This window comes from Ranitomeya imitator, chromosome 2 (genome assembly GCF_032444005.1).
Source record: "Ranitomeya imitator isolate aRanImi1 chromosome 2, aRanImi1.pri, whole genome shotgun sequence".
NCBI classification, from domain to species: domain Eukaryota; kingdom Metazoa; phylum Chordata; class Amphibia; order Anura; family Dendrobatidae; genus Ranitomeya; species Ranitomeya imitator.
This window is the reverse complement of record NC_091283.1, coordinates 739,332,064-739,354,020: the sequence shown is the minus strand read 5'-3', so window position 1 is coordinate 739,354,020 and position 21,957 is coordinate 739,332,064. Positions and strand designations below refer to the sequence as shown.

The 21,957-nt window shown below is 41.5% G+C and overlaps 1 protein-coding gene across 3 annotated transcripts in view; it reads right to left on the bottom strand.

Annotated features, from left to right (window-relative positions):
* AIFM2 (AIF family member 2) overlaps positions 1-21,957 on the bottom strand; it is a 141,750-nt gene that overhangs the window by 16,795 nt on the left and 102,998 nt on the right. For 2 of the 3 annotated variants that reach the window (XM_069753218.1, XM_069753222.1), the window contains exons 5-7: positions 20,515-20,607; positions 20,043-20,151; positions 9,952-10,107 (exon numbers count right to left, since the gene is read on the bottom strand). In XM_069753218.1, coding sequence (XP_069609319.1) covers positions 9,952-10,107; positions 20,043-20,151; positions 20,515-20,607 — 358 coding nt within the window. The remainder of the gene's footprint in view (positions 1-9,951; positions 10,108-20,042; positions 20,152-20,514; positions 20,608-21,957) is intronic. The other variant, XM_069753221.1, reaches the window with a different exon arrangement.

Sequence of the window (21,957 nt, the reverse complement as noted above, 5' to 3'; positions counted from 1 at the left end):
CATGGAGACTAGCTAGGTGAGCTGATAGGGGTTTGAATTTCTTCTCTGAAGCTGAAGGCTGAAACCACCACCCCCCAACTGCTGAGCTAGATGTCTTGTTACAGTTCCACGTTTCAGGAGAATAGTAAGTTGCCATCAAATCCCACCATCCTTCACATGAAGGGTTTCTCCTAGAAAATTATTGCAATTTTGGAGCACCACAAAAACAGAGGAAAGAAGGCAAAATGGACACCGTTTAACATAAAACCCCAAAAGTGTCCCGGCAAAAATTTTTGGCACCTTTCTAAAATTGTAGGCAAACAACTTTGTTTTAAGCATACGATGCTCGTTCAACTCACCTGTGGAAAGTAACAGGTGTGGGCAATATGAAAATCACATCTGAAACCATATCGAAAGGGTAGAAGTTGACTCAATCTTTGCATTGTGAGTCTGTTTGCGCAATACTAAGCATGAAGAACAGAAAGCAGAGAAAAAAACTGTTTTAGGTCTTGAAAAAGAAAATTGCTGAACAATATTAACAATCTCAAGGTTGCAAGTCCATCTCTAGAGATCTTGATGTTCCTTTGACCACGGTGCACAACATAATCAAGCCCATGTCACTGTAGCCAATCTCCCTGGACGTGGATGGCAGAGAAAAATTAATGAAAGGTTGCAACGCACGATAGCCTGGATGTTGGATAAGCAGTCCTAATCAAGTTCCTGCTCAGGGTACTATCAGTGTGAACTATTTGTTCACATTTCAATGAAATAAAACGATATGGCAGGAGACACAGAGACATAAGAAAGCTAGACTGCAGTTTGCCAAAATGTACAGAAGTAAGACAAAATTCTTCAGAGAAAGTGTCTTGTGGGCAGTTGAGACCAAGATAGAGCTTTTTTGTAGACCACATCACTTTTCTGGTTGCTGAGGTTTACAAAGAAAAGAACACATTACCTACAGTCAAATATGGTCAAAGTTCAAAGATCTTTTGAGGTTGTTTTGTTGCCTCTGGCACTGGGTGCCTTGACTTTGCGTAAGGCATCATGAAATCTGAATAGTAATAAAGTATTTTGGGTCGTAAGGTAGTGCGCGATGTCAAAGCTGGGTTTGCAGTCTAAGTCATGGGTCTTCCAGCAGGACAAGGACGCCAAACATACCTCAAGAAATACCCAGAAATTGATGGAAACAAAGCACTGTAGAGTTCTGCCCACACCGCCCCCGGCAGTTTAACTCCTTAAATGATGCGATTGATATAAAAGGCAGGCAGAGGGAGACTCCTCTGCCTTCTGATCGGCGCCCGTGTGACGTGATCGTGGAGACAAGATCGTTGCCATGGTGACCAGATGTCGTCATGATGACATCCGTGTCACCAGGCTCTAGCAAGTTAGTTAGATCATGTGCAGTTTATGATCTAACTAACTTGTGTCATCGCTAAACTGACAAAGCATAGCAATACTCCTGTGCTGCTGATGCTGCTGCATCCCAATGCTATACAGGCGATCAGCCTGCAAAAAACTATAGTCCCACCCATAGTGGGACAAAGTAAAAAAGTTTTTAAAAGTTAGAAAAAAGTTTTTTAAAAATTGTAAAAATATATACGTCTTTTAACTGACTTGAGATATAAGAGACTAGCATCCCCATGCAGGTGACAATGCAGTAGCTGTCAGCTGTCCACTATAGCTGACAACTTGCTGCATCAACCACGATCAGTGTTTGCACCGTCCAACTCTGTTTAACCCCTTAGATGCTGCTGTCAATAGTGACTACATCATTAGAAATGGTTAACACAGTGTGGGGGCTTCCTATTTAAACAAATTGGTGCCCTCAGATCTTGATTTTGTGGTCCTAATGTTTGCCGTGGCAATTCATGACCAAATAGTGGCGTTAGAGTCTGACGGCTGTAGTAATCTGTTCAGAAGTTAGAGGCATTTAGGTGGTAAAAATGCACATTTTCATTCCTATCATGCCACTTTGCATTAATTCTTGTAAAGCACCTGAAGAGTTAATAAACTACCTAACTGCAGTTTTCAATATGTCAGGGGGTGCTGTTTTCAAAATGGTATCATGTTTGGGGGTTTCACAATATATGAGACCCCTAAAGTCACTTCAAACATGGATAAGTCCCTAAAAAAATACATTTTGTAAATTTCCTTGAAAAAATGAAAAATTGCTGCTACATTTTTAATCCTCTTAAAATGATAACAAAAGAAAATAACATTTTACAAATGCTGCTGATGTAAAGCAGACATATGGGAAATGTTATTTATTAATGGTTTGCTGTGGTATGGCCATCTGGATTAAAGGGATAATCATTCAAAGTTGAAAATTGCTAATTTTTTAACATTTTTCTCAAATTTTTGATATTTTTTATAAATAAACACAAAACATATTGACCTAAATTTACCATTATCATAAAGTATAATGTGTCACGAAAAAACAATCTCAAAATCACTGGGATTTGTTGAAGCGTTGCAGCGTTATTACCACATAAAGTGACACTGGTCAGATTTTAAAAATTTGGCTCCGTCACTAAGGGGTTAAATCAAATAATAATAATAATAATAATAATAATAATAATATTTTAAAAAATCTAAATATATTGTTCCCATGAATGAATATTTTATGAAAAAAATAAATAACAGTACACATATTTGGTATCGCCGTGTCCAGAACAACCTAACCTATGACGATGTCTCACTAGTTAACCCCTTTAGTAAACATAATAAAAAAAAAAATGCTTTATGATCATACTGCCGAAGAAAAAGTGGAATAAAACGCGTTCAAAAAGACAAATATAAATAAACATGGCATCACTGTAAACATTATCTTGCCCAACAAAAAATAAGCCATCAGACAGCTCCATCGGCAGAAAAATAAAAAAGTTATAGCTGTCAAAATAGAGCGATGTAAAAATAATTATTTTTCTAAAAAATAGTTTTTATTGTGTAAAAGCGCCAAACATAAATAAAAAATATAACTATGGTATCTGTGTAATCGTACTGACCCAAAGAATAAAACTGCCTTATCAATTTTACCACAAGAACGACATAACCCCCCCACCGCACCCCCCCAAAAAAAAAAAAAATTGCTGTTGTTCATTCTGCCTCTAAAAAATCAGAATAGAAAGCGCTCAAAAAATGTCATGTGTCTGAAAATGATAGCAATAAAAATGTCAACTCGTCCGGCAGAAAAAAAAAGCCCGCACATGACTGTCAGCCAAAATATGGAAAAATTACAGCTCTCAGTATATGCGGATGCAAAAACTATTTTTTTTTAAAAAAAGATACGTTTAGGGATCTTTCACACGTCTGTGTCTCTGGTAGTGTAGTGACAGTTTTCGCACTGACACTGACACATGTAGACCCATTCCCTCTGTGCACATTTCAGTGTGTTTTACGGACCGCGTGTCCATGGGCAAAAAAAAAAAATCGCTGACAAGTTCGTTTTCTTGTGTCAGTACAGGCAGCAAAACGTTCTGCACACGTGCACTTGGATGACACACATGGATGTCATCTGTCTGACAGGCACCGGCACCAGGGAAGAAGCGGTACAGTAAGCGCCATTACCCGTCAACAAGTGCTGGTAGATGGCCCTCATCATCATTCTCCCTTGCTCTGCCGGCAATCAGCACAAGCAGAGGAGAATGATGAGAGTTATATATTCAAGTGAGCACAATGACAGCAGGCGACGGCTGATGGGACTATTACTTCCATCAGCCTACACCTGCTGCCGCTAATAAGTGACAGCAGGAGGTGGCTGATGGGAGTATTCCTCTCCCGCTGGCTGCGCTATAAATAAATAAATGGAAAAAAAACGGCATGGGTTCCCCTGCATTTTTTAAATCAGCCAGGTAAAACTGACAGCTGGGTGCAACCCTCATTTGTTGACGATAGCAAGGCTGGTTAACAAGGGTAGAGGGGTCCCCACGCTGTTTTTAAACGGCATGGGGTCCCCCCATTTTTGACAACCAGTCTTGCTAAAGCTGACAGCTAGGGGGTGGCATTCTCAGGCTGGTAAGGAGCCATGGATATTGACCCACCAGCTTATCTGCTGGATTCTGAGTCTGGCATCTCAGGGGCTCTCCCAGTGGCTCATGGAACCCGCAAACCATAACAGTAAAATATGCACTATAGTATCACACTCCTTCCTTCTGAGCTTTGCACTGTGCCTGAAAAATATTTCCCGATTACTTGTAGGGTATTGGCACACTTAGGAAAAAATGGACCTCAGTTTGATGTAAAAAATCATATTAGCCCTCAGAAAAATTAAAAACTCGGGGCTTAAACAACATTTTAGTGGTAAAACTGTAAATTTAATCTTTCTTTATCGCTCAATAGTATAAAATTATGTGAGGCACAAGTGGTGTAAATATGATCACTGTACGAGTACATTAATTCATTGGGGAGTGTAGTTTGTAAAATGAGTTCACATATGGGGAGGGGGGTTCTGTTGTTCTGGCACCTCAGGGGCTCTGCTAATGTGACATGGCACCTTCAAACCATTCCAGCAAAATCTGAACTCTGTTAATGCGTTTTTTCCTTTCGGAGCCTTGTACTGTGCCTCAAAAGCAACATAGTAACATAGTAACATAATTAGTAAGGCCGAAAAAAGACATTTGTCCATCCAGTTCAGCCTATATTCCATCATAATAAATCCCCAGATCTACGTCCTTCTACAGAACCTAATAATTGTATGATACAATATTGTTCTGCTCCAGGAAGACATCCAGGCCTCTCTTGAACCCCTCGACTGAGTTCGCCATCACCACCTCCTCAGGCAAGCAATTCCAGATTCTCACTGCCCTAACAGTAAAGAATCCTCTTTTATGTTGGTGGAAAAACCTTCTCTCCTCCAGACGCAAAGAATGCCCCCTTGTGCCCGTCACCTTCCTTGGTATAAACAGATCCTCAGCGAGATATTTGTATTGTCCCCTTATATACTTATACATGGTTATTAGATCGCCCCTCAGTCGTCTTTTTTCTAGACTAAATAATCCTAATTTCGCTAATCTATCTGGGTATTGTAGTTCTCCCATCCCCTTTATTAATTTTGTTGCCCTTCTTTGTACTCTCTCTAGTTCCATTATATCCTTCATGAGCACCGGTGCCCAAAACTGGACACAGTACTCCATGTGCGGTCTAACTAGGGATTTGTACAGAGGCAGTATAATGCTCTCATCATGTGTATCCAGACCTCTTTTAATGCACCCCATGATCCTGTTTGCCTTGGCAGCTGCTGCCTGGCATTGGCTGCTCCAGGTAAGTTTATCATTAACTAGGATCCCCAAGTCCTTCTCCCTGTCAGATTTACCCAGTGGTTTCCCATTCAGTGTGTAATGGTGATATTGATTCCTTCTTCCCATGTGTATAACCTTACATTTATCATTGTTAAACCTCATCTGCCACCTTTCAGACCAAGTTTCCAACTTATCCAGATCCATCTGTAGCAGAATACTATCTTCTCTTGTATTAACTGCTTTACATAGTTTTGTATCATCTGCAAATATCGATATTTTACTGTGTAAACCTTCTACCAGATCATTAATGAATATGTTGAAGAGAACAGGTCCCAATACTGACCCCTGCGGTACCCCACTGGTCACAGCGACCCAGTTAGAGACTATACCATTTATAACCACCCTCTGCTTTCTATCACTAAGCCAGTTACTAACCCATTTACACACATTTTCCCCCAGACCAAGCATTCTCATTTTGTGTACCAACCTCTTGTGCGGCACGGTATCAAACGCTTTGGAAAAATCGAGATATACCACGTCCAATGACTCACCGTGGTCCAGCCTATAGCTTACCTCTTCATAAAATCTGATTAGATTGGTTTGACAGGAGCGATTTCTCATAAACCCATGCTGATATGGAGTTAAACAGTTATTCTCATTGAGATAATCCAGAATAACATCCCTCAGAAACCCTTCAAATATTTTACCAACAATAGAGGTTAGACTTACTCGCCTATAATTTCCAGGTTCACTTTTAGAGCCCTTTTTGAATATTGGCACCACATTTGCTATGCGCCAGTCCTGCGGAACAGATCCTGTCGCTATAGAGTCCCTAAAAATAAGAAATAATGGTTTGTCTATTACATTACTTAGTTCCCTTAGTACTCGTGGGTGTATGCCATCCGGACCCGGAGATTTATCTATTTTAATCTTATTTAGCCGATTTCGCACCTCTTCTTGGGTTAGATTGCTGACCCTTAATATAGGGTTTTCATTGTTTCTTGGGATTTCACCTAGCATTTCATTTTCCACCGTGAATACCGTGGAGAAGAAGGTGTTTAATATGTTAGCTTTTTCCTTGTCATCTACAACCATTCTTTCCTCACTATTTTTTAAGGGGCCTACATTTTCAGTTTTTATTCTTTTACTATTGATATAGTTGAAGAACAGTTTGGGATTAGTTTTACTCTCCTTAGCAATGTGCTTCTCTGTTTCCTTTTTGGCAGCTTTAATTATTCCTTCATACATGGGGTATCGGCGCATAATTGTATGGTGCAATTTCTCCTGTTTCCCTTGTTAAAATAAAAAAAATTGGTGCTAAAACGACATTTTTGTGTGGAAAATGTGATATTTTATTTTCACGGCTCAAGGTTATAAACTTCTGTGACGCATCTGGGGATTCAAGGTGCTCACCACATATCTAAATACATTCCTTGAGCGGTCTTGTGGTGGGTTTCCATTTTTTAGGCACATCAGTGGCTCTCAAAACGTGAAATTTCATCTGCTAATAGCTCCAGCAAATTTTGCATTCAAAAAGCCAAATGACACTCCTCTCCTTCCGTATGCAAAAACAGTAGTTTTCTCCCTCATATGGGTATTGGTGCACTCAGGAAAAATTGCACTACAAATTGTATGGTGCATTTTCTCCTGTTACCCTTCTGAAAATGCAAAATTTGGGGCTAAAAACATATTTGTGGGGAAAATGTGATTTTTTTATTTTCACGGTTCAACGTTTAAACTCCTGTGAAGCACCTGAGGGTTCAATGTGCTCACCACACATCTAGATCAGTTACTTGAGGGGTCTAGTTTCCAAAATGGTGTCAATTGTGCGGGATTTTCCCTTTTTAGGCACATCAGGGGCTCTCCAAATGCGACATGGCGTCCGCTTATTGTTCTAGCAAATTTTGCATTCAAAAAGTCAAAAGACTCTCCTTCCTTCCGTGCTCTGCAATGCGCCCAAACAATGTTTTTCCCCACATATGGGATATCGCCATGCTCAGGAGAAAATGCACAACAAATTTTGTAGTCCATTTTTCTTGTTACCCTCCTGAAAATAAAAAATTGGGGTCTAAATTATTTTTTTGTGAAAAAAGTTAAATGTTCATTTTTTTCCACATTCCAAAAATTCCTGTTAAGCACCTGAAGGGTTAATAAACTTCTTGAATGTGGTTTTGAGAACCTTGAGGGTTGCAGTTTTTATAATGGTGTCACTTTTGAATAATTGATGTCCTAGACCCCTCAAAGTCAATTCACAGGTAATATAGTAAAAATGGTTTTGTAAATTTTGTTGTAAGAATGAGAAATTGCTGGTCAACTTTTAACCCTTATAACGTCATAACTAGTGTTGAGCATTCCGATACCGCAAGTATCGGGTATCGGCCGATACTTGCGGTATCGGAATTCCGATACCGAGATCCGATACTTTTGTGGTATCGGGTATCGGTATCGGATCCATAGTGAGGTGTAAAATAAAGAATTAAAATAAAAAATATTGATATAATTACCTCTCCGGCGGCCCCTGGACATCACGCTGGTAACCGGCAGGCTTCTTTGTTTAAAATGAGCGCGTTTAGGACCTGAGGAATGACGTCGCGGCTTCTGATTGGTCGCGTGCCACCCATGTGACCACCACGCGACCAATCAGAAGCCGCGACGTCATTCCTCAGGTCCTAAATTCCTAGAATGAGCGCGTTTAGGACCTGAGGAATGACGTCGCGGCTTCTGATTGGTCGCGTGCCGCCCATGTGACCGCCACGCGACCAATCAGAAGCCGCGACGTCATTCCTCAGGTCCTAAATTCCTAGAATGAGCGCGTTTAGGACCTGAGGAATGACGTCGCGGCTTCTGATTGGTCGCGTGCCGCCCATGTGACCGCCACGCGACCAATCAGAAGCCGCGACGTCATTCTCAGGCACTAAACTCCTCATTCTAGGAATTTAGGACCTGAGGAATGACGTCGTGGCTTCTGATTGGTCGCGTGGCGGTCACATGAGCGGCACGCGACCAATCAGAAGCCGCGACGTTATTCCTCAGGTCCTAAATGCGCTCATTTTAAACAAAGAAGCCTGCCGGTTACCAGCGTGATGTCCAGGGGCCGCCGGAGAGGTGAATATATCAATATTTTTTATTTTAATTCATTATTTTACACATTAATATGGATCCCAGGGCCTGAAGGAGAGTTTCCTCTCCTTCAGACCCTGGGAACCATCAGGATACCTTCCGATACTTGGTGTCCCATTGACTTGTATTGTGGTATCGGATATCGGTATCGGCGATATCCGATACTTTTGGGTATCGGCCGATACTATCCGATACCGATACTTTCAAGTATCGGACGGTATCGCTCAACACTAGTCATAACAAAAAAATTATGCTTCAAAAATTGTGCTGATGTGAAGTAAATATTTTGTGTGACATGACTGATTTAAGGGCATAAAAATTAAAAGATAGAAAATATCACAATTTTCACCAAACTTCCGATTTTTTCACAAATAAATGTAAGTCACATCACAGGAATTTTACCACTGTCATGAAGTATAATTTTCATGAAAAAACATTCTCAAAATCAGTGGGATCCATTGAAGCATTCAAGAGTTAATACCACATAAAATGACAGTGGTCAGAATTGTAAAACTTGGCCCGATCATGAAGGTGAAAACAGGCTTGGGGGGTAAAGGGGTTAAAGTAAATTTATTGAGAAAAAAAAGTTAAATCTTCAAGGTTAATAAACTTATTGAATATGGTTTTGAGCACCTTAAAGGGAACCTGTCACCTGAATTTGGCGGGACTGGTTTTGGGTCATATGGGCGGAGTTTTCGGGTGTTTGATTCACCCTTTCCTTACCCGCTGGCTGCATGCTGGCTGCAATATTGGATTGAAGTTCATTCTCTGTCCTCCATAGTACACGCCTGCACAAGGTAAGATTACTTTGCGCAGGCGTGTACTATGGAGGACAGAGAATGAACTTCAATCCAATATTGCAGCCAGCATGCAGCCAGCGGGTAAGGAAAGGGTGAATCAAACACCCGAAAACTCGGCCCATATGACCCAAAACCAGTCCCGCCAAATTCAGGTGACAGAGTCCCTTTAAAGCGTTTTTTAGAATGGTGTACATTTTGGATACTTTATGTCAAGTAGGCCCCTCAAAGGTCACTTAAATGTGATATGTACCTAAAAAATTGGTTTTATAAATTTTGTTGGACAAATAAGAAATTGTTGGTCAACCTTAAACCGCTCCAACTTAAAAAATTGTGTTGATGTAAAGTAGCCATGTGGGAAATGTCATTTGTTAACTATTTTGCGTGACATAATTCCCTGGTTTAAGGGAATAAAAATTAAAAGTTTCGAAATTGCAAAATTTTCGCCAAATTTATAATTTTTTCAGAAATAAACGCTATTCTTATCGAAAAATTTTTACCACTATCATGATGTATAATATGTCCCAAGAAAACAAACTTACAATCAGTGGGATCCGTAGAAGAATTCCACAGATATAACCACATAAAATTACAGGTTTGAAAACAGGCTTGGGGGGTGAAGTAGTTCAAACTGTAGCTTCAAAAGCTCAGTTGTCAATCATTTTTAAACAATTTTGTCAGCAGGAAGTTTCTGGACAAACGTTAGACAAGTTGTTTTTTTTTGTTTGTTTTTTTTAAGACAAATACAAAATAGGGTAGCTGACAAGTTCAGCTCTACTACCATTGATAACTGCATTCATTATTTTTCATTAACTTACCAAATGAATCAATGTAGCAAGATGAATTAATCCTGCTTCCTGTGCAGCTGAGGATCAGGTCTGCAGTGATCACCTCAGTATCCTTATCCAAATGCAATTCCATATTCTCTTGCACAATGTTCAAGCTTAACTCCTTCAGGTTGGAAACTCTTTGTCCTGTTTAATATATGTTAGAACACTTATTGTACTAAGCAAAAATGACAAATTAGTTTTTTCCTAATTTCAAAAATAGTTCAAACTAAGAGTTTGAAGTAAGAGTTTTGGCTTTGAATGTCCCATCACTCTGTTAAAAGCCGCTGAAAAACAATTTGTTCAGATAACAGGCCACTTTGTAGAAGGCCCCCTTGGCACATCCGTATAATACTGGTTGGCTACGGTCACACTATCAGTATTTGGTCAGTATTTCACATCAGTATTTGTAAGTCAAAACAAGGAGTGGGTGAAAAATACAGAAATGGTGCATATGTTTCTATTATACTTTTCCTCTGATTGTACCTCACCTGGTTTCGGCTTACAAATACTGATGTAAAATACTGACCAAAAACAGATAGTGTCACCGTACTTGTACCAGAAAAAACGGTACCGGTATTATTGGTGTTTTGGATCAGTGTGCCATCCATTTTTTCCATTAACAGCTATTAACATATTCCTGAATTTGGTCTCTTCATTTATCAGTTGAATCTGGGAGACAGCTAACAATGCTATGGCAAATACAAAGAAAAAATCTAAGGGGAAGTCCCCCAATATGACAGGCCTTGTTCATCACATATTGATTCTAATGCTGGGAATTCCCTTGAACAAGTGACTGTTGCTGTGTATAACTCCTGCACTTTAGCATAATAGAGCTGCTGCGTCTACAAAATTACTCCAGGATGCAATGCAAAGCTCCACACCAAACCTCCCTCTGCCTATGGACAATGAATTCTTAACTTCTTCCCAACCGCATTGTCCTCGAAAATCCTCATGCTCCTCTAAAAACAAAGTGAACAAACTCCGGCAAGACTTGTGATTCTGAAACATGACTTGCAGGAAATAAGAGAGCGCACATCAGATACGGAGCGCAGAATCTCAGATGTAGAGGATACTCAAAGGCCTATGCCGGATCAAATTGCCAAATTAAAAGAAACAATTCAATGCTTCTAGTGAAAGAGGATGATTTTGAAAATTGGCTCAGGAGAAATGATCTCACCATAGTGGGCCTGCAGCAGAAAACTGAAGGGGTTGATGCCATATCCATAATTGAAAACTGGTTGAAAGATCTTTCTTCACATCTCCTGTCAATGCACTCATGTGGGTTGAAGCTGCCCCTCGTACTCAACTTCAGAATGCCTGAGGGAAAAAGACCCCATCATTCTGGCTTCTTTACCTATGGCGGTGTAGGCTCTTGGATGTTATAAAGAGCTCCATCAGGTTTATCTTACGAAATACTATCTGATTTAACCTTATTTACCTTTTATTTCTAGGGTCACAGATTTGGAACTTTCAGTACGTATTTGTTTGTAGTTCTTTAGTTTGTTAGTGTTCAGGGCCTAGGCTTACGCTAATTAGTATTAGACAAGGTACAGCAGAAATATTTTTATTCCATGTTACTTGCTGGAGAATGTTATTTTTAATACTTACTTATGGTTTTCTGTATGGTATGATGTGTGTTGGTTGTGGGTATGGCTATTGCTTTGGGCTCTGGTTCTCTCCCAATTTTCCTCCTTTCTTTCACTCAGACTGTAATAATGTCTGGGTCAGATATATTTTTCCGATGTTTTGAGATGATGACCCTTAATATACTGAGCTGGAATGTGTGAGGGCTTGATTCCAAATTTAAAAGAGCCACTGTAATGGATTTTGTTAAGAGACATGTGCCTCATATTTACTTATATTTCACAGGCCAGAGGTGTCTAGCCCTAAAGAGAGTCGGGTTTCTGAGAGGTTACCATGCCACTTATTCTAACTATTTGCGGGGGGGGGGGGAGCTTTACTGAACAAATCATTCCTACTTTTCCTACTTGAAATTATACAAGTTGCATATGATCATTTTTTGAAGGTATGTTATGGCACACTAGGTAATTTTTCTTTTTTACTGGTTAACATTTACCTTTTGACCACCAAAGGGTTGCGTACTTTCCAGTTACCCTATATTATGTGTGGGTGACTTTAATGCAGTTCATGATGCAACTATAGGCTGTACAGGTTGTCCAGACATGACTTTCATACATTTAAATGTCTGATGTTTAGCTCTTCAATTAACGGAACCATGGAGATAGAATGCTCCAGTGGTAATATCTCTTAAATGTTGTGCTCGTCTCAGTAATTCACTTGTAAACAAGCCTGAAGAAGGAGCCTTTGTGTTCTGAAAGCTACCAGAAGTTTATATACACTATATAAAAAGACACATATGCATGTTTTTCTCAATATCTGACATGAAATCAGAATAAACCTTTCTTGTTTTAGGTCAATTAGGGTTACCACAGAATAATGAGAGAGAGAGAGAGAGATAGAGAGAATGTTTTAAGGCATTGTTATTACTTACTGCAAAGTCAAAAGTTTACATATATTTCATTAGCATTTGGCACCATTGCCCCTAAACTGAATGACATGGGTCAAATATTTGGAATATCTTTCCACAAGCTTATCACAATAGTTGACCAAAATTTGGACCCACTCCTCCTGATGCAACTGGTATAACTGATCTAGGTTTGTAAGTCACCTTGCTCGAACCTGCCCTTTCAGCTTTGCCCATAAATTTTCAATAGGCTTGAGATCAGGCTTTGTGATGGCCACTCCAAGACATTGACTTTGTTATCCTTAAGTCACTATGTTGGCATGTTAGCATTTAACAGTATGCTTTGGGTCATTGTTTATTTCTTCCTGGCTGATGTCTTGAGATGTTGTTCAGTATTGCCACATAATCTTCTTTTCTCATTATGCCCTCTATTTTGTGAAGTGCACCAGTCCCTCCTGTAGCAAAACAACCCCATAACATGTTGCTGCCACCCTTGTTTATCACAGTTGGGTTGGTGTTCTTAGGCTACCAACCTTCTCTCTTTTTCCTCCAACGTAACGATGGTCATTATGCCCAAAAAGTTCAATTTTAGTTTCATCAGAACACAGGACAGGTCTCCAAAAATTAAGGTCTTAGTTACGGTGTGCATTTGCAAACATTAATCTGGCTTTTTATGTTTCTTTTGGAGTAGTGGCTTTTTTCTGACAGAGTGGCCTTTCAGTCCACATTGATACAGTACTCGTGTCACTGTGGATATTGACACAATCTTACCAGCATCTGCCATCATTTTCACAAGGTCTTTTACCTTTGCCCTTGGGGTGATATGCACATCGGACCAAAGCACATTCATCTCTGGGACACAGAACTAGTCTCCTTCCTGAGCTGTATGATGGCTGAACATTCCCATTTTGTTTGTACTTGCATATAATTGTTTGTACAGATGAATGAGGCACCTTCAAGTGTCTTGAAATTATACCTAAGGAGGAGCCAGATGTGTGCAAGTCCACAATTCTCTTCCTGATATCTTGGCCGATTTCTTGAGACTTTACCATGATGCTACATAAAGAAGTGTGTTTCAGGTGTGCATTAGAATACATCTGTGGCCAAAAAAACTACCAGAAGCTTCCAAACACATGACATCATCATATGGGCAGTCCAGAATTGTTTAAAGGAATAGTAATCATAGTGTGTGTAAGCTTTTAACTTTGCACTAAGTAATAAAAATGCCTTAAACATTCTCTCTCATTATTTTGGCATTTGGAAAATGCTAATAATTATGGTAACCCTAATTGACCTAAAACCGGAAAGGTTTATTCTGATTTCATGTCAGATACTGAAAAAAACATGCAGATGTGTCTTTTTATATAGTGTATATAAACTTCTAGTTTCAACTATAATTCTTCTGGTTAGCTAATCAAGGTATCACTCCTAAAATACTTTTGTCATTTTTGGGCATAAAAGTATTTATATACAGTAGATTAACACGGTACTACAATATAATTTTTTATTGTACATCATAAAAAGTAGTGAAAAAATCCTTAGAATTAAAACTTCAGGAAAATGCCAAAATTATACCCCTCTTCTGACAGTTCTGCTTTACAGCAATCGCCTAAGCTTCCCACTGCAGAATATGTGAATTAAACTGCATTATCCAATGATCGAGTGGACATGTCGGTATTCTTGCATTAATGAAGCTAGCTTCCATATAGTAATCTGGCGCATTTAGAGTGTAATTGTTCTAGATGGGCAATATTATGCATAATAACTTGTGATATACTTTTTCACTCCGATGCTATTGCTAATGCTCAGGTATGATGTAAAAATGATGTTTTTTTTATATGTGTAGTTCACTTGGTTTTAATGTGTTGTATTTTGTTAAGTGGGAGGAGAACACTGTGGCCGGTGTATACCTTCCTTCGTCATATCCCTTCGCATACTGACCCGTGGAAGCGCAAGTACAGCGCGAAACGGCTGTCGTCTATCCCTGCTCACAACAGCTCCGTTCCTCACTCTCCCGGCCATGAATTTTAACCCCTTCCCGACCTTTGACGCATAAGCGGCGTCATGAAAGTCGGTGCCAATCCGACCCATGACGCAGCATATGCGTCATGGAAAGATCGCGTCCCTGCAGGCCGGGTGAAAGGGTTAACTCCCATTTCACCCGATCTGCAGGGACAGGGGGAGTGGTAGTTTAGCCCAGGGGGGGTGGCTTCACCCCCTCGTGGCTACGATCGCTCTGATTGGCTGTTGAAAGTGAAACTGCCAATCAGAGCGATTTGTAATATTTCACCTAAAAAAATGGTGAAATATTACAATCCAGCCATGGCCGATGCTGCAATATCATCGGCCATGGCTGGACACACTAATGTGCACCCACCCCACCGATCGCCCCCTCAGCCCCCCGATCTGTGGTTCGCTCCCCTCGGTCCTGTGCTCCGCTCCCCCGTCCTCCTGTCCGCTCCCCCCGTGCTCCAATCACACCCCCCGTGCTCCAATCACACCCCCCGTGCTCCGATCCCACCCCCCGCACAGCGATCCCCCCCCCCGTGCTCCGATCCACCCGCCCGCACAGCGATCCCCCACTCCGTGCTCCAATGCACCCCCCCGTGTTCCGATCCACCCCCCCCGTGCTCCGACGGCCCCCCCGTGCCCTGATCTCCCCCCCTTATACTTACCTGGCCTCCCGGGGACCGTCCGTCTTCTTTCCTGGGCGCCGCCATCTTCCAAAATGGCGGGCGCATGTGCAGTGCGCCCGCCGAATCTGCCGGCCGGCAGATTCGTTCCAGAGTGAATTTTGATCACTGAGATAGGTTATATCTCAGTGATCAAAATAAAAAAAAAAAGTAAATGACCCCCCCCCACCCCTTTGTCACCCCCATAGGTAGGGACAATAAAAAAAATATATATATTTTTTTTTCCACTAAGGTTGGGGTAAGAACTAGGGTTAGGGTTAGGGTTAGGGGTAGGGTTAGGGTTAGGGGTAGGGTTAGGGGTAGGGTTAGGGTTAGGGTAGGGTTAGGAATGTGCACACATATTCTGGTCCTCTGCGGATTTTTCCGCTGCGGATTTGATAAATCCGCAGTGCTAAACCGCTGCGGATTTATGGCGGATTTACCATGTTTTTTCTGCGCATTTCAATGCGGTTTTACAACAGCGATTTTCTATTTGAGCAGTTGTAAAACCGCTGCGGAATCCGCAGAAAGAAGTGACATGCTGCGGAATGTAAACCGCTGCGTTTCCGTGCAGTTTTTCTGCAGCATGTGTACAGCGATTTTTGTTTCCCATAGGTCTACATTGAACTGTAAACTCATAGGAAACTGCTGCGGATCCGCAGCGTTTTCCGCAGCGTGTGCACATACCTTTAGAATTAGGCTATGTGCACACGGTGCGGATTTGGCTGCGGATCCGCAGCAGTGTTCCATCAGGTGTACAGTATCATGTAAACATATGGAAAGCCAAATCCGCTGTGCCCATGGTGCGGAAAATACCGCGCGGGAACGCTGCGTTGTATTTTCCGCAGCATGTTAATTCTTTGTGCGGATTCCGCAGCGTTTTACACCTGTTCCTCAATAGGAATCCGCAGGTGAAATCCGGACAAAAAACACTGGCAATCCGCGGTAAATCCGCAGGTAAAACGCAGTGCCTTTTACCCGCGGATTTTTCAAAAATGGTGCTGAAAAATCTCATACGAATCCGCAACGTTGGCACATAGCCTTAGGGCTAGGGTTGGGTTGGAATTAGGGTTGTGGTTAAGGTTAGGGGTGTGTTGGGGTTACGGGTGTGTTGGGGTTAGGGTTGTGATGAGGGTTACGGCTACAGTTGGGATAAGGGTTAGGGGTGTGTTGGAGTTAGAATTGAGGGGTTACCACTGTTTGGGCACATCAGGGGGTCTCCAAACGCAACATGGCGCCACCATTGATTCCAGCCAATCTTGTATTCAAAAAGTCAAATGGTGCTCCCTCACTTCCGAGCCCTGACGTGTGCCCAAACAGTGGTTTACCCCCACATATGGGCTACCAGCATACTCAGGACAAACTGCGCAACAATTACTGGGGTCCAATTTCTCCTGTAACCCTTGGGAAAATAAAAAATTCTGGGCTAAATAATTATTTTTGAGGAAAGAAAACGTATTTATTATTTTCACGGCTCTGCATTATAAACTTCTGTGAAGCACTTGGGGGTTCAAAGTGCTCACCACACATCTAGATAAGTTCCTTTCGGGGTCTAGTTTCCAAAATGGGGTCACTTGTGGGGGGTTTCTACTGTTAAGCCACATCAGGGGCTCTGCAAACGCAACGTGACGCCCACAGAGCATTCCATCAAAGTCTGCATTTCAAAACGTCACTACTTCACTTCCGAGCCTCGGCATGTGCCCAAACAGTGGTTTACCCCCACATATGGGGTATCAGCGTACTCAGGAGAAACTGGACAACAACTTTTGGGATCCAATTTCTCCTGTTACCCTTGGGAAAATAAAAAATTCTGGGCTAAATAATTATTTTTGAGGAAAGAAAACGTATTTATTATTTTCACGGCTCTGCATTATAAACTTCTATGAAGCACTTGGGGGTTCAAAGTGCTCACCACACATCTAGATAAGTTCCTTTCGGGGTCTAGTTTCCAAAATGGGGTCAATTGTGGGGGGTTTCTACTGTTAAGCCACATCAGGGGCTCTGCAAACGCAACGTGACGCCCACAGAGCATTCCATCAAAGTCTGCATTTCAAAATGTCACTACTTCACTTCCGAGCCCCGGCATGTGCCCAAACAGTGGTTTACCCCCAAATATGGGGTATCAGCGTACTCAGGAGAAACTGGACAACAACTTTTGGGGTAAAATTTCTCCTGTTACCCTTTGTAAAATAAAAAATTGCAGGCTAAAAGATCATTTTTGAGAAAATAATTTTTTTTTTTTTTCATGGCTCTGCGTTATAAACTTCTGTGAAGCACTTGGGGGTTCAAAGTCCTCACCACACATCTAGATTAGTTCCTTTGGGGGTCTAGTTTCCAAAATGGGGTCATTTCTGGGGGATCTCCAATGTTTAGGCACACAGGGGCTCTCCAAACGTGACATGGTGTCCGCTAATGATTGGAGCTAATTTTCCATTCAAAAAGTCAAATGGCGCGCCTTCCCTTCCGAGCCCTGCCGTGTGCCCAAACAGTGGTTTACCCCCACATATGAGGTATCGGCGTACTCGGGAGAAATTGCCCAACAAATTTTATGATCCATTTTATCCTACTGCCCATGTGAAAATGAAAAAATTGAGGCGAAAAGAATTTTTTTGTGAAAAAAAAGTACTTTTTCATTTTTACGGATCAATTTGTGAAGCACCTGGGGGTTTAAAGTGCTCACTAGGCATCTAAATAAGTTCCTTGGGGGGTCTAGTTTCCAAAATGGGGTCACTTGTGGGGGAGCGCCAATGTTTAGGCACACAGGAGCTCTCCAAACGCGACATGGTGTCCGCTAACGATGGAAATAATTTTTCATTCAAAAAGTCAAATGGCGCTCCTTCCCTTCCGAGCCTTACCATGTGCCCAAACAGTGGTTTACCCCCACATATGAGGTATCGGCGTACTCAGGAGAAATTGCCCAACACATTTTAGGATCCATTTTATCCTGTTGCCCATGTGAAAATGAAAAAATTGAGGCTAAAAGAATTTTTTTGTGAAAAAAAAGTACTTTTTCATTTTTACGGATCAATTTGTGAAGCACCTGGGGGTTCAAAGTGCTCACTATGCATCTAGATAAGTTCCCTGGGGCGTCTAGTTTCCAAAATGGGGTCACTTGTGGGTGAGCTCCAATTTTTAGGCACACGGGGGCTCTCCAAACGTGACATGGTGTCCGCTAAAGAGTGCAGCCAATTTTTGATTCAAAAAGTCAAATGGCGCTCCTTCCCTTCCAAGCCCTGCCGTGCGCCCAAACAGTGGTTTACCCCCACATATGAGGTATCAGCGTACTCAGGACAAATTGGACAACAACTTTCGTGGTTCAGTTTCTCCTTTTACCATTGGGAAAATAAAAAAATTGTTGCTAAAAAATAATTTTTGTGACTAAAAAGTTAAATGTTCATTTTTTCCTTCCATGTTGCTTCTGCTGCTGTGAAGCACCTGAAGGGTTAATAAACTTCTTGAATGTGGTTTTGAGTACCTTGAGGGGTGCAGTTTTTAGAATGGTGTCACTTTTGGGTATTTTCAGCCATATAGACCCCTCAAACTGACTTCAAATGTGAGGTGGTCCCTAAAAAAAATGGTTTTGTAAATTTTGTTGTAAAAATGAGAAATCGCTGGTCAAATTTTAACCCTTATAACTTCCTAACAAAAAAAAATTTTGTTTCCAAAATTGTGCTGATGTAAAGTAAACATGTGGGAAATGTTATTTATTAACTATTTTGTGTCACATATCTCTCTGGTTTAACAGAATAAAAATTCGAAATGTGAAAATTGCGAAATTTTCAAAATTTTCGCCAAATTTCCGTTTTTATCACAAATAAACGCAGAATTTATTGACCTAAATTTACCACTAACATGAAGCCCAATATGTCACGAAAAAACAATCTCAGAACCGCTAGGATCCGTTGAAGCGTTCCTGAGTTATTACCTCATAAAGGGACACTGGTCAGAATTGCAAAAAACGGCAAGGTCTTTAAGGTCAAAATAGGCTGGGTCATGAAGGGGTTAAATGAAGATTTTACAATAAAGAGTTGGAAGTTTTAGATTGGCGAGTGCCTTCTTCTTTTCTTCACAAATAGAAGAGCATTATATTGTTGTTTTCTGGAAGAGCACCCTGATCATGCAGCATGGCTAATAATAATTTTGTCGTAAAACACCTGAGAGAATAATTTTTGGATGTCTCAGTTATTCAGATAGTGCCGTCCATTTTTGTCATATTGGCATAGAAATGAGAACATCACAAAAAAATAGAATTAGAGGGGCACCTAAAAGAGCTGATCCAGATGTGCACACATTAAAGGGAATTTATAATGCTGTATATAAGCCCCCAACCCAAGCTGTAAGACTGTGTGGTGAAGCAGGGACACGTCATCCACATGAACCAAGAAGGAGGCCGGCATCACAAGAAGATGGGAGGCACCGGACCAAGAAGAGCGACACCCCTCAGACCGGACTGCCCCTCAGGTGAGTATAATAAAAGTTATTTTTCTTCTCTTACAGGTCGGGTCGGGGGCAGATATACAGCATTATAGAATGCTGTACATAAGCCTTGAAAGGCAGTGGCCGTAACCTGTATCGGCCAATCCTGGTGTCAGGTTCCCTTTAACTATTTGCAGCAGAAATTTCGGCACCATTTCTGCATCTCTTGGCAGAAAAACCGCTGCAAGAAATATGCTTGTTTTTTACATGCATTTTTGGTGCAGATTTTCCCCAACTGCAGCAAAAACACAAAGAATTGACATGCTGCAGATTTAAATCTGCAAGGAAAAAATAACAAATGTGTACATGAGACTTCAGGAATGTCATTCACTTTGCTGGCACTAGAAAATCCTTCAGGTTTTGTGACAAATCTGAGCGCAAAGAAAAACAAAACTGCAACGTGTGCACAGACTCTATTAAGGTTTATTTAGATTAAGTTTACTTACCCAAAACTAACTTAACTCCTTTTTCCAAAAGGATATCCTTTATAGTCTCCCTTACATGTGGCAGCAGCTCTACATCCGCTAAAGCAATTTTTGAATGTATCAAAGTCACCTATGCAGAGAAAAGTAGAAAACGCATGTGAAGGCAACAATAAGTAGCCATGAATCAGATGTGACATGCAGTAGCTCATTTTAGGACCCTGACTAAATACATTTTATACGGCAACTTAGAGCCCAGCTATGAAGTAGGCAACATCTAGCATCTACAGTCTGGCAGGAAATTCTGTCAGCTATTTAACTGGAGTTGCCTTTTAAAAAGGAAGATGAACATCCCATTCACACCAAGCAGCAAAGTATCTGGGTTTTATCAAACTTTCTAAACCTAGTGTAATACAGAAAGTTGAAAGTTTTTATAGCTGTACATAATACTGAAATCACAATCTGTCATCTGAAAGGATTCACACTAATATGCTACCTCTTTTTCAGGATAGTCAGTTTTCACCTCGGCAGCCATCTCAACTCCAGCTACGCCTCCACCAACAATCACCACATGGTTAGCTTTTTGGACCTTTGGGGAACATAAGAACAAAGTTAATATTATGCTCTTATTAACTGTTATAATTGTATTGTGAATTGTAGTTATTAACAATATGGAGGGCCCCCCCTCTTGTCACCCTGTAAGCTACATGTACCTTGATTGCAGGGTGCCGATGAAATGTGCACGGCACCACAGGGCCTAATAAAAGGCCAAGCCATGTGACACTTTTAATAAATCCTTCTCTATAAAGAAAAAAACACTGACATATAAATATACTGCTGTTCAGAAGTATGCCATTACCCCCAAAGTAAAAGCAATACAACCTAAAAATCAAAAATGCAGGGAAAATAATATTAAATAGCCAGATAAAAAAAAATCGTAGTCAGAAACCAGTGAAAGCTGATTGCATAAGACAGTGGTCTCAAACACACAGCCCGCGGGCCACATGCAGCCCCCGAGGTTCCACGGTGTGGCCCTCGGGCCCCTGAGACAGGGGACCGCTGACATCAGTGCTTCTTTTCAACTGAATGTGTGTCCTCATATGCACATTCAATTGAAATGTATTGTAAGAGTGTGATAGCATCAGGAGAGCATTAGGACCCTGCGGTTTTCGCCTGCCAGAGCTGAGAGCAGGGGCAGGCTGGGAGACCCCACAGGCTTGGAAGCAGGACCAAGGTGAAGGGGAGGGAGGATTAGAGTCTGTTGTGTGTGACACAGATAAGAGATGCTGGTGAGAGGTCTGAACTCTGTTGGGGGGGTTGCTAATGCCTTGCTCTGGAGAACCTGAGTCCATGCTTTGGGGACAAGTGGGGAGCATGTGGGGGTTGTGTGACTCTGAAGCTCTGTGAAGTCCATGCTGTGTTGGGCTAGAGACCTGGTGTTGAAAGGGCCAGTCAGCCAGTAGCTGGAAAATGGCAGAGGACAACCTTCCCGTGAAGAGGGTGAAGAAGCAGGCTGTCACGAAGTGACTGTCCTAGCGTGACCCGACCCGACGAGGGGACAGTCACAAAATGGTGAAACACACAAGGGTAAACTGGGGGACACAAGGGTACACAATAGGGAATGGGGAAATGGGCACCTCCTGCACTCACCTTAGGCTGTGCCCTGCTCTTACTAACTTCCCTATATGGGTTCTTTCAAGCCATCACCGAGCAGGATACCTAATCTCTCAGTTGCCCTGCTCCTATCCCTAAGTAGGGAATTGGCAAGTGAAGACATTGGTCCCACCGCTGCACTTAAACAACACAAGGTAAGGTAAGACAAACACCACAGCTAAAAGGAAACAAAAAACAACACTTAGCTTTTCTCTGCTGAGATGCACCGCACAACAGAGAAAGGCACCAAGTTTCAGCATTCAACTGAAGCACCACTGAACCAGCA